At 34.7% G+C, this 14033-nt stretch overlaps 1 protein-coding gene across 1 annotated transcript in view; it reads right to left on the reverse strand.

The window, feature by feature from the left end:
- Positions 1-6469, reverse strand: part of PECT1 (phosphorylethanolamine cytidylyltransferase 1) — a 66231-nt gene extending 59762 nt beyond the window's left edge. Inside the window, exons 1-3 of the mRNA XM_088945063.1 lie at positions 5645-6469; positions 4741-4976; positions 3945-4126 (exon numbers count right to left, since the gene is read on the reverse strand). Coding sequence (XP_088801189.1) covers positions 3945-4126; positions 4741-4976; positions 5645-5961 — 735 coding nt within the window. The 5' untranslated portion in view covers positions 5962-6469. The remainder of the gene's footprint in view (positions 1-3944; positions 4127-4740; positions 4977-5644) is intronic.
- Between the last annotated feature and the right edge of the window lie 7564 nt (positions 6470-14033).

The following is a 14033-nucleotide window of genomic DNA, read 5'->3' on the forward strand; positions in this document are numbered from 1 at the left end:
TGAATTTATTCCTCTGGAAACACCTCCCATCTTGATATAACTCGTTGAAGATTTCCAACAAATCTCCTTTAATAATGTCCCAGCACTCCTAAAAAAGCCATAAAGAAACCACCGGCCCTGGCATTCTCTAAGGATGCTGAAACAGCTTCCGGCACTCTATCTCAATCAAGATCTGGAAGAGTCACACTACTCTCCTAAGCTCAAAAAGATTCCTTTACAATGGTCCACAAACACCTTATGATTTCCTCTTCCCTAGTTATCTCTTGACCATCCAAGCCTATTCCCGTAATTAAATTCTTCCTTCTACCCTAATGAGTGAAAAAATTGTGTTTCCATCCCCCTCTAGAAGCCAAGTGCACCTAGATTTTTGTCTCCAAGAAATCTCCACCTTTCATAGCACTTCTTCCAGCTCACACTTAGACTCCCCCTTTCCTCTCTTTCCTCCCCTCTAATTTCTCTAAGCTCTTATTTTATATCTAACTCTACAATTCTTCAGGAAATTCTTTCCTTTGACTCCACTTTTCCAAATCCCAATCAAAACCAGTAATAGAACTAGAAGAAACAAGAAAGGTGAAAACAGGTTCATCTTTGTTCCTTGAGAGGGCATACAGAGAAGGAAACTAATCTTTTAAAACAACATCCCCCACCCACACATGTTTCCCAAGGACGGTAAAATAGTGTGAATGGCCCTCCAATGAGAAGCTCTTGCGGCCCTAGCCAATACTCCAACATCCCAGCCATCCGTTGCAAGCCCATGAATACTGACAAATACCTTTGCCCATTATTTGTCCCTGTCAACCGGTAATCACCAAAGTCATTTTCCCAACAATGCCACGTTTCTCTTCTACAAATTCCTAAACCTAGGTCCCCATATTTCTTACTTCCACTTACTACTTCCCATTTAACTCTACGATCCCTCTTTTCCTCACTTGGCTCCCAAAGGAAATCTCTCATTAACCTTTCCAACTTCTTCCCTACTCTCTCTAGCATATAGTGCACAGGTAGATTATCCAGGGTTGCTTTAATCAATGTAATCCTACATCCCAAAGAAAGATAGTTTTTCTTCCAAGATGCAAGCCTTTTCTCAAACCTTTCTACCACTAGATCCCAGAAACTACTCTTCTATGGATTATCTCCCAAAGGTAAATCCAGATATTACAAAGGCCCTTGAGCCACCTCACATTCTAAAATATCTGCACTCTACCACTTCCCTTTCTTCCATGTTTATTCCCACTAAGCAACTCTTATCAAAATTCACCGTCAAATTTGACACCTTGCTCGACTAACTACATAGGTAATTTCAGGTTCCTAACCCATCTACTACTTCCTCCTTCACTAAACACTTGTTTGTTTAATCCCCAATGACAAAATTTTGGAAGTTATTTAATAGAAGTCTCCCACAAGACTAATTAGTCTAAACTCCTTTGGATGTGCAGCCTCCTTTGTCTTCAATATCAAAACTACAAAAGTTGCATTGACTCCAACATCAACAATACCCCTATCATAAAACTCCCTTAAAGCTTCAACCAAACAATCTCTTAAAATTTCCCAACAACCTTGGTAGAAAGCTATTATGAGTACATCTAGCCGTGAAGCTTTATCTCTTCCTATAGAGAATATGGTGTTTTTTATTTCTTCAACCTCGAAAGGCTTTTCTAACCATTTTGCCTTTACTCTCAAGGTAGCCACTCTAGACCCTTGACCTCCATTTTAGGTGTTGCTGACTGCCAAAATTATTTTTTAAATGATCCACAAAAATCTTTGTAATTTAATCTTGTTGGGTAATTTCCCTCATCTCTATCACCAATATTGTGACTAGATTTTTCTTCCTTCTTCCATTGACAATAGTGTGGAAAAATCTCAAGTTACCATACCCTTCCTTGATCCATTTCGTTCTAGACCTTTGCCTCCAAAATTTGCCATCCCCTTCCTTGATCCACTACCAAGGCATTCCATTTCTTCAATCCCCATCTCTCCACAATTTGAGCCAATATTTCTTACTTCTTTTCCAACGCATTACCAATATTTACACTACATCGGGCACAAGTTTCCTGGTTGGGCCCATTCAAATTTTGATAAAATCCTAACTCGAACCCACCCAAGTTGCATCCCTAATAAACAAAATGGAAGAAGAGCTCCTACTTCTTTTTTTTATCAATAACAGAACATTTTATTAATAATATATTAACCAAGGTACAACAGAAAGCTATGGAAAGAGGTAAACTCTCTTAACCCTCCCCAACAAAAAAAAAAAAAAATACAGGTTACAACTAGATCTGTTCATGGGCCGGGCTCAGGCTTGGCTTCTGCCAAAATTTGAATGGGGCCCAGCCCGATGCCCGAGCCTGACACAGTGTAAGTGGGGCCCAAAGCCCGGCCTGTGAACAGGTCTAGTTACAACATTGCCCAGAACATTTGTTCCCTTCCCACTCCTTAGCAAGAGCATTCACAAATGAGTTGGCACTTCTCTTTACCCATTGAATCCGAATCTCTATTCCTTGAGTTAGCCATTTGAATTCTCTTTTTTCATTGGCATATGTCCATATTCTGCCATTTTCCTTCCGCAACCATTCTATAACCACCTTGGAAACTCTCTCAGCAATAATCTAATGTAGATTCAGTTCCTTAGCCTTTTCAATCTTTCCAATACCGCCATGGTTTCATCTCTGAGAGAACCCCTACTCCAATAGGTCCAGAATACAGGGCAATAAATTTCCCTCCCTCATCTCTGAATGGTCCTCCAATTCCTGAAGGTCTTAGATTACCCTCACTGCTCCCATCAAAATTTAATTTAATAAATCCAGGAACTGGTGTAGACCAAATGGGGCTGGACTTCACTTGGACTAGAGCTGAATTAGCCACTTCTTTCTAGTTTCCCATCTTTAAACAGTTCTAATGATTTACCCACTACACCACTCTGATAGTTACAGACTTACAGCTTCAATAAATTATTGCCTCTTTACTTCTTTCCTTCTCAGTAAAGATCCATGAATTCATTTCTTCCTAGATCATCCAGCAGATGGCAGCCCATACACATCTCCATAGTACTCTGCTCCTCTTCTTTGACCACTTGAAAAAGGAAGAAACAACCCTTGTATACTTAGCGGGGGAGTCCACCTGTAACCAAACATAGAAAAGAACCAATCCCAAATAGCAGAAGTAAAAGTGCAGGTGACTAAAAGGTGATAATAGCTCTCACCATTGGCCTTACAAAGGATACACCAACTAGGGGATAGGCACCAAGTAGGCCTTTTCCTTTAAAGCAAATCACTGATATTACACCTTTCCAAAAAGGCTTCCCAACAAAAAGCTCCAATCCTAGAAGGAACCGGTTTACCCCAAATCTCAAGAGAAGGAAAAGTTTGGCCATTACTAACAAAGGATTGGACTAAAACTTTGAAGGAGGCACAAGAGAATTCACTACTCAAAGTCAAAGTCCAAATTCTACTATCTTCATTTGAAGGATCCAAAACCTCCCCTTTTCTAAGAACCAAGGTTCAAAATATTGACACACGCAACACCAAAAAATTGGGTATCATGTGTGTTGATTGCTCTATGCACTTTTTTTTTTTTCAAACTGATACTTGAGAGATAGGTTGATGAGGATGATTTCTATCCTCTGAAACATTCAAAACCCCTAAACTCTCTGTATGTAGTGCACTGTTGGCCTTTGAAATCAATACGGTACGCCCTGTATCGGGTATATCATATTGATACTTTAGTCCTTTCTGAGAACCCTTGAACTCCTAAAAAGCACTTACACGAAGAACTATTAAGAAGGAATGTCAAGGAGAAATAAATCCATCTCCTTTCAAATTTAGTCAAACCAAGGCAGGAAGGAGAAATAAACTCAAACAATATTTTCTATCTATTATATGCAGAATTGATAGGTGACAATGTTTTATACTTTGGTTCTTCGAAATTGGGCCCACGCTATGTAGTACCTTTCCATTTGAGAACTGAACAATCCTGCGAGATGTTGGTAGAAAATGAGAAACCCGAGTTCCACTACCTGATCCACCATCTTCAAACTTTTGACCATGCCCATGACTGAATTGTCTCTGCAAAGAAGAACGATTATGGGTATCACCAATCGATCTTTCTCTCACACATAGAAGCATACGACCTGTAAAAGCCAGAAGTTACAGGTTGTCAGCAAAGAATTAATTCCCATGAGAAATTCCCATCCCTTAGATTAAAGAATCCGATGCATGCTATATAGTGTTGCATGGACACAGACACAGGAGTTGGAATCTGATGTGTGTTCAAGAGTCAGACTTGGCCAGATGAGAAAACATGGATTCAAGAAACATCTATGGAAAAGTATATACTATTAAAATAGTTCATTTGTTTTTTGAATTCTAATGTTATATACTGCAAAAAATGCTGCCTTTGTCACCAAGTAATGTTTGATGTGAAAATTAGCATTCATCTTGTACATTAGTTGTTCATTAATGTCAAATAAGCTAGCAGACAAAAAGGAAATGTCACATAGAAGCATCCTCAAGAATCTGTGGTGTGTCAAACTCCAACACATATCTGACATAAGCATGCATCCTTTCAGAAGAGTTCATGCAACACTGATGGCACAGTGTATTTCAGAAATAATTGCTTCTAAGATTACAATCATGCTGAAGCCTTAATTAGCAGCATAATGAATACGCATACATAATCTAATGCTTTTTTACAATAATCATGAACTAATAGTAGATTTGTATAAGAGTTAAGATGAATTGATACCAACAATGTCGGTGCTTGACACTCCTTCAGTCCGCTTGATCTGCTTATAGCGACCTGCCTTCTTAGCGAGAGCATAAGCATCAGTTCCATCAGGTAGAATGCATGGATCATCACCATGAATGATATAATCTATGTTATACTCGTTGAATAGCTTGTTCATGAAGTCTTCAGTGATAGCATAAGGTGCATCTGGAATGATCTCATCCACCCATTTCACAGCACTGACCATAATCATCCTATATCAAAAGACAACTGAAAAATGAAAAATCTAATGCAATACTCATCTCTTTGAGGTAAATAGGGAATTCATACTAAAAAGAACATATAGAGAAGCTCATCCACAGAGAACAAAATAAGATTCGTCTTATACATAAAGCTGTTCTTCTTGTCATGTAATGCTTTTCACTACAAGTCAATGAGTCAAGTAGGAATCTGTAACTGATAAACTAGAATTTTCACAGAAAAAGAAAAAACTTTTAACTTTGGTAAATACATAAATTTGCAAAAAATGACTAACATCAATGAAATAGAATCCTGTTGGAAGATATTCATCTAAAACAATGATAAAACATTTGAAACCTAACCCCACAAAACCGATTAGAAAAACTATAGTCTCCCAAAAGCGTTACAAAATAATAGCATATGAATGTCATAATATAAAGTTTAATAACAAGGTTCACACGATTCCAGGGAAACACATATAATGGGAACAGAAATGAAAACATTTTCAGAAATTCAAAGAATAATTCATTTCTTTTTTTTCTCGGTAACAAGAAATGACTCCATTTCAGATGACATGGTAGCTTCAAACTCCATCGAAGATCAAAATGAAGCAGCTGCATTTCTAGTCGCATTCAAACATCTTACAATTGAAGTATAAGAATGCAATAACAAAGACCGAGACCTCTCGTTAAGGGGAGTGACAGGAGGTCCTTTGTTGGCAATAATCTCGGCATCGCTAACAACACCAACAACCAATTGATCACCGAGTGCACGCGCCTGACGCAAAGCGTTGCAGTGGCCATAATGCATCATATCGAAGCAGCCATCCATGTAAACGCGGATGGGCTTTTTCTTCTTTCTCTTGATTCCGATCGGAGGCAACGGGAGACCCAGGTAGAAGCCCAACATCGATGCCCCGAGAACAAGCCCCCCTATCAAGCAGGTGCCCAGAAACCTGGCGCTATATGGATTTTCCGGTTGCCCCACATCGAACCCCATCGCACTAGCCTAAAAGGAATGGATGTTCGAAGAACAAACGCAGACCCTTCTCTGTCTTCAAAAAGGATTTGATTTGATGATATAGAGCAGAAACGAGAATGATAGAGAGTTGGAAAGGAGGAAGAGAGGAACAGAGTAAAGAGGTTCCTCTCTTATTTTGGGCTTGCGACAGGGAAGCAGCAGCGACTGTGATTACATATCAAACATGCAGAGTAAAGGTAGGTGTAACGAACGGTCCGGGTTGAGGGTCGTATAGGCAAATTTTCTCTTGAATTTTTGTGCGTGTGAGTGACTGAATTCAATCCGTCTCGAATTTGCAAGTTGCAACGGCTCCAGTTAATGGTTCGATGGAGTCGGAAGATCCAGACATCTAGTGAGCCCTAGTGATCATAACGTTGTGCAGCGTTGTCACATCGTCATCGAGATCGAGTAGCCATTATTGAGATGGCCATCATCATCAGGTGAGTTCCGTGCGCAATTGTATCGAGCCAATTCTCAGGCTTTGCCTACTGAGCCCATCAGCCCATGCCCAGCCCACTAAAACCCTACCTTTGGCCCAGTGAAACCTCATGCTAGCGTAAAACGTACGGTATTTCTAATTTCTCACCGGAGGGGTGGATTCGAGTTGCGAGCTGAATACTTTGGTTATTCGAGCTTGGTTTGCTGAAATTACGTTTAGTTTGAGCTCGATTCGAGTTAAAAACTTGAGTTTGAACTCCATTCAATTCAAAGTTCATAAGTTGGAGTTCGAGTTTGGCTCGAGCTTGATTGTATGTCAAGTTTAAAAAAAAATAAAAATTATATATATAAATATATTTTTTATTTTACATACAAAAATTTAAAAATTATAAAAAATATTTATTATTATACATATAAAAATATTTTTATTTTATACAATTAAAAAAATTATTTACTATTGCACATAAAAAATAAAAATATTATTGTATATAATAAAAAATATTTATTATATATATTTATATATTTATATGTATATGTATATTTGTGTATATATGTATATAATAAAAAAATATTTATTTATTATACTAGGTTCACGAGCCTCATGAATTGAGCTTCACTGGGCTCAAGCTTGGCTCGATTAGCAAACGAGCCTATATATCAGGCTCGAGCCAAGCTCAAATAGCTTGTGAGAAGCTTGGCTCATGACCACCCCTACTCACAGCCAGGCAATCAGTAGACCCCAAGTGCCCTTGGGAACCAAATAGTAATTTTCAAGGAAAAACCGTTGTGGAAGTGAGTTCATATTCACTATAAATAAGTAGTATTTCATCAAATTAGATGGAACATCCTTGGAAGACTCCACAATCGTCCATCGCATGGGAATTCAACTTTAGTCAATGCAACCCAGTGCTCACACCGTTCGAACAGCCTCTTGCAACCTTGCATTAGGAATATCTCCCCATAAAATAAATCAAATAAGTATGGAGATATTCTCAATGCAAGGCTATAAAAATTGTTCGAACGGGCTTTGCACTAACCAAAGCCCAATTCATCATACGGGAACATCTCCACATGCATGATAACATACATGTCCAATAAGAAGTCTTTCATCAAGTTGAATGGAATACCCACATGACATTACTGCTGAAAACATCTCATGATAGCATACAAATACAAGAAATGTTCCTAATGTGTGGTTACAATGTCATGTGGGTAGGAGATCAAAGCACATGTGAATAAAGTGATTAGCAGGTTCCATGTTTATTCAAGGTGGTATTCTTCATTGTTGAGGAAAAGATTAAATGAAAGGCAAGATCAATTGAGGGATTTAAGCTGAGTAAGGCAGGGACCTGTAACTCATCTTTTAGTTGTTGATAATTGCCTATTGTTTTGTAAAGCGGTGCCAACAAGTAAGAGAGATGAGGGAGCTGCGATGTATGTTTGAGCATTGAGGATGTATCAAATAAAAAAAAAGTTGGAATACTATTTATCAAGAACACTCATAGGTAGCAGAAGAAATTTTTTAGCAATATTGGAATGACGAACCTAATAAGCATGTAGCATAGCAAGAATTGATTGAAACCTAGGAAAAAAATGGCAATTTGGTTGTTCTCTCAAATTGGAAAGACAACCATGGTTAAGGCATTGATCTAATCAATTCCTCTTTATATTATGGAAGCAGCTTTATGCCAAGAAAAAACACAAGTGAGCTAGAAAGAATACAGAGGGACCTTTGATGGGTAGGAAGCAAAGGTGAACAAACTAAGAATTATTAGACAATATATGTCATTAACTCCAATTAGATTGATGTACATAAACAATTAGAGGAAAATGAATAAAGTACGTTATTGTTTCATATTCTTGTTAGTATGTTTTTTTTTAAATTACTCATTAAATTGAATACTTATGAAACTCGTGTTAGTTTAGAATGTTCTCAACCATTGGATAGACTTGAGGAGTTTATCCTGACAAGGCTAACACTAGTATGCTATCGAATTGGTGGAGCAATTTGTCTCAACTGCTAGGGTTAGACCCCAAGCACAGCCAATAGGTATTTAGAAGAAGCATTGAACCTAGACCAATTTCCAGGTATGCTCTAGACCTTGGAGATTATATGGGTAGAACTGGAAAGTTGTACTTAACCCCAAACTTGATTATAATATTGCACTGGGTATTAGACCGAGTTGTCTTTGATGTACCAACTAGTGAGATTCATCAATGGTCAAGTACTTGGGCATGTTGGGGTGATTTGGGAAATTACCTAAGTGGGTGATCATAGTGATATGATCAACCCCTTTGTAAAACAAAGTGACTATCAGGCTTTACAATCTCTGTGATGAAAACCTAAGTTGTCGACAATGGATTTCAACTATATTTAAAATTTGATTGCAAAATGTATTTATATGTTATATTGTTATCTTTATAAAAAAAGTTTGCAAAAGGTTTTAATCCCGTGATCCATCCAAACATATAGTAATATTGAATTTTGTAGTCATGGAAGATGCCCTTCCATGTAGGTAGTGTTCTAATGATTATGGGTGAGAGGTTAAGTGTAAAAGACCATTAAAGGGTTGATTACCTGTTGGGCTCTATCTTACATAAATCCATTATCTTTGGGTCTTCATAAAGTGATTGAATCCAATGATTATTTAGGTGTAAATGTTGGGCCTAAACTAAGCACAAGATGATTGGTTCAGGGGTTCACTACCCCAAGCAATGAATTTAACCCAACATCTTCCAAATGTATGGTTGAACCCTTATGTACTTGTGTGAGACCTTTGTAACTCCCATGCTATACAATATATTATACCCAAAGTGTATTTCGGATCTCTTACTCACATCTACCCACAACACATTACCCCTGTGCATCGGGAACATCTCCTCATGCATAATACTATGTAGGAGGATGATATGTTATCCATGTGTGGCTATGATGATATATGGGTAGAGTTATCGTGGGTAGTAGATCTAGACTCTCCAAAGCGGCCATGCAACAACACCTTAGGATGTGAATCATTGGATAACATGGACCTGAGACCCATTACTAATATCATTAGTTAAGTGGTCACATGACAACTTTGTCATGTGACATGGGTTAAAAATGGGCATGGATCTGTGTATGAAGCAATTATCTTCTTAAGGAGTCTCTTAACTAAGTTGAAATGAGTAGAATAGCTTTGGGGAGGCAGGTAAGGAGTCTCTTAACTAAGCTAAATCCCTTATGGTCTTGGGTAAAAAAAAATCATCTCTAGAAAATATTTGGGTCATAAATCAAATGCTTAATGCAAAAATTAAAATCCACCACTCAATATGATGGAGGCAGATTAATCCATCCATTGGCAATGACAAATTGCTATTGGAAACCCACAATGAATTGCAATCATACAGTGAAAATAAGCCATATAGAACTTTTGTATGCAAACAAACATACTTATCATCAGAACTGGTGAACTGGAACCTAATCCTAGAAACAAAATGTTCCTTATAGGTTTCAGTTGTTCTTTTGGAAAACACAAGAGACAAAATGTCATTATTCCTGAAGGGAGATGATGTTTTGTGTGTGCTCTACAATAAATTTTTAACCATCTATTTTTACTTGTTCATCATTACAAATGAGAATAAATTTTGATGACATGGAGAGTTAAGTGATATAATGCTCTACTAGAAGCAAGTAAAGTTCATATAGTTGGATAGAAAGTAAAAAAAAAAAAAAAAACTACTTCATACATTCATCATAGCCTTCAGGATTATTTGGGATCAAAGAAATAGTAGCATTTACAACAAGCACATGCCTATACCCATGGCAGGTGTTGGAACAAATTAACTTGTAAATTCTTAATGACCTAAAATTGATCCCTTCAGGATTATTTAGGATAAAAAAAATAGTAGCATTTACAACAAGCACATGCCTATACCCATGGCAGGTGCTGGAATAAATTAACTTGTAAATTATTAATGACCTAAGATTGATCAACATGTTGTTACAACTGGCTTTGATATGTCACAAAACATGAGAGCACACACTAAGGCTATGTTTGGGTTGAAGGAAAAAGGTTGGGAAAGGAAGGGAAACTTATACAGGGCCTTTTCAAACCAAACACAACCTAATAATGTTGTAACTTATCCTTTCTTCGATCCTAAGTCAAGAGTAGCAATGGCAGCTATGTTGAGATAGGATTAGTCGAACACAATAGCTGTTCAACAGGTTGTGGGACCAATAATAACTCTCCACACCAATCATGAAGTAAATGGGACCCACAACCATTCAATTTCTCACTATATGCCCCACGTATTTTATCATTGGTTCCACAACCAATTACATAGTCAAAGTAAAATGATAATCCAGATTTACTTATGTTATTATCAAAACTTTCATAATATGATAGTTTGTGTTGTTGCAAAAGTTTTGGTGTTGTATAAACTATGATGGATGAGTAGAAAATAAGGTCCTGCAAATTTAGATGAGCCGAGGTAAAAGGATAATGGTGCATTGAGCAAAACCTGAAACCAGACACTATCAAAGGCCCTAATGAGGAGGTCCCCGAGGAAGGAACTTCGATGCTCAAATCAATAAGAGGAGAAGAGGATGACCAAGCTGAGCTATTGAGGGCAAATTTGTTTGGGCCGAACAAGGTTAAGTAGAGAGGGAGAGCAAAACGGAGGATAAAGTATCGGAGGGTTCAAGAGAGAGCATGATACCTCGATGGGAGTGCCTTTAGATAGCCGAGTGTCATTGTGCACTCAGTCACGTTCCTTGCTGAGATGCTCGGCATTCAAAAGAAGATCGACCACTGAGGTCTTTAAACAATCCCATGTTCTTAGTTGTAGATGCTTATCAGTAGCGTAGAGTTGTTGTGATGCATGATAGGCTATGCCATTAACGTGGCTAAAGACATTGAACAACCCCAAGACTCAACAACAACCTCGTGCAACTAACCAATTAGGGTACAATCCTAACAAGTTTATAGGAACTCAAGAGCTTTAGAGGTTGAATGGAGACATAGAGCAAAGCAGTAGCCAAAAGAATTATTCAAAGCAAAATGAAGTTCCAACATCTTATGTTGTTTTCTAATGCTTTGTTAATTCTGAAAATGATAGTTCAAACTACTACAGTTTGCAACAGGTTGCACATGTCTCTTTTGCATTATTTTTTGCATTTTCTAATAGGTATATTAATTTAGTGATGTAAACCGCCTAATCACTCAAGATGGAAGAGTGGTTCCATTTTTGAGACAATTTTTATAACATTGGTTAAAATGCTCCATATTTGGTAATTAATGGAGCAGTTCATTAAGATAAATAATTTTTTTATTAGTAACTAAAACATCTATTTAGATAAAATTGAGTAGATATTCAATGAGTTAATGTGTCAAGAGTTAAAAAGTAAACAAAAATGTTAATTAGCATTAAGCATCTCGTGTTGCAAGATGATTTGGGACAATAAATCTTCTCATGGATTATCTATCTACACTATATATAAAACTGTGAATGCAATGTGAAACTTTTTTTGACTAAAATTACCCCTCTACTTCTTTGTAGAAAAAGGGTATAAAAGCCATTTTATTACAACTTGAATGTTAGATTTTAAAACTACTAAAATGCCCATAATTGTGTATTTAGTTAATCTCTAATAGTAAGGTTGAAAATGTAACTTTAATTATTACTTTCCACCTCATTTAATCCCTTCTCATTAAATCTTATATTTAAATTATTAACTCCCATTCCCCTATTAAATTAATAATATAAATCTATATATTTTAAAACCGACTAAAAAACAAAACCATTTTTAATTAAAGTGGTGGCAAAGAAATTCAGTCATCCAAATCAAATTTATCAATTTACAAACTTATAGTTAGGTAATAAAATTTTTAGAATAGAAATAAATATAAAAATTACAAAAAATATAAAAAATACACATTTTAATATTTTTATTAATCAAATTAAAAAAGCAAGTGCTATAAACAAGAATTTTTTTTATTGGTGATAATAATGAAATACATAATTTTGAACTGATAAAAAAAAAATTTACTGTTTGGCAAAGATCAATAATTCAAATAGTGGGTCAAACATGTTAATCTTTAATGTCATAAATATAATAAAATATAAAAATACAAGTATAGAAACAAATACATAAATTTTGCAAAAAAAAAAAAAAGCCACATGTATAATATCATATATTTATCATATTAAATAAAAAGTAAATGTGACATATTAGAATTCTTTTTACACACAAAAATTCAAAAAAAGTTATAGAAAAAATTGAGCACATCTATAATTCTATTTTTATACTACTATTAAAAATATGAATAAGATCGTGGAACAATTCTTTTAACTAAAATACTCATTTTTGAATTTAGTCTCTATTTAATTATGATGTTTAAATTGTAAATTAAACTGCTACTTTTTCACTCAATTCAATTTTCTCTATTTAAATCTTACATTTTTTTGATAAATGAACAAAAAAAGATACACCAAAAAGATTAAATATTACTTTCCACCACATTTAATCTCTTATAACTAAGTCATATACTTAAAGTATTAAATCCAATTTTTTCATATTAAATCCTATATTTTAAGTTATTTTTTCATTAATAAATGCTAGTATTTTTAACAGATTAAATACATATATTTTAAAGTTGACTAAAAAAAATTATTATTTATCCACGTGGTGGTTAAGCAATTCAACCATCCGAATCAAATTGATCAATCTACGAAGTCATAGTTAGGTAATAAATTTTTTAAAATAAAAACAAATATAGAAAAATACAAAAAATGTAGAAAAATTAGACACATTTATGTAATCAAATTAAAAAATAAGTATAGTAAACAACAATTATTTTTATTGATAATGAAAATGAAATACATAATTTAGAATTGGCCAAAAATGAAATAAAAAAAATTAATAATATATATTTCAACTTTTGAGTTAAATGTATTAAATTTTAACGTCATAAAAAATACAGAATACAAAAAATTACATACATTAAAAAAAAAAAACATTCATACACATGTATAATATCATATATTTATCATATTAAACAAAAAGTAAGTGTAAAATATCAGAATTAGTTTTATACACAAGAATACAAAAAAAAACAACAATAAAAATTGAGCATATTTACACTAGTATTAAAAATATGAATAAGATTATATAATTTTCTTTTAAGTAAAATACTCATTTTTGAATTTAGTCCATATTTAATTGTGAGGTTTAAATTGTAAATTGAACTACTACTTTTCACTATATTTAACTCACTCTATTTAAATCCTACATTTTTTTATAAATGAATAAAAAGATACACTACAAAAATAAAACATTACAAAATGAAGAATCTAGCCAAACAGTAGGGGTGCAAATGGATTGGATCATGATCCATATATATATCTCTGTGTGTGTGTGTGTGCGTGTTATTTATTTATTTATAAATATATTATTTATATTGTGTTTTTTGTAAATTTGCTATATTATTTATTTATTTTTATAAAAATGTGTATATATGATGAAAATAGTTAAAAAGATACTTGTATTTTTTGTTTTTCTTTATTTAAATTATTATATTTTAATTTTCTTTTTTAAATTAATTTGGAATGGATCATATCCAAATATCTAACTT

The sequence above is a fragment of the Nelumbo lutea genome, chromosome 5 (assembly GCF_056320005.1).
Source record: "Nelumbo lutea isolate HS-2025 chromosome 5, American lotus-T2T, whole genome shotgun sequence".
NCBI lineage: Eukaryota > Viridiplantae > Streptophyta > Magnoliopsida > Proteales > Nelumbonaceae > Nelumbo > Nelumbo lutea.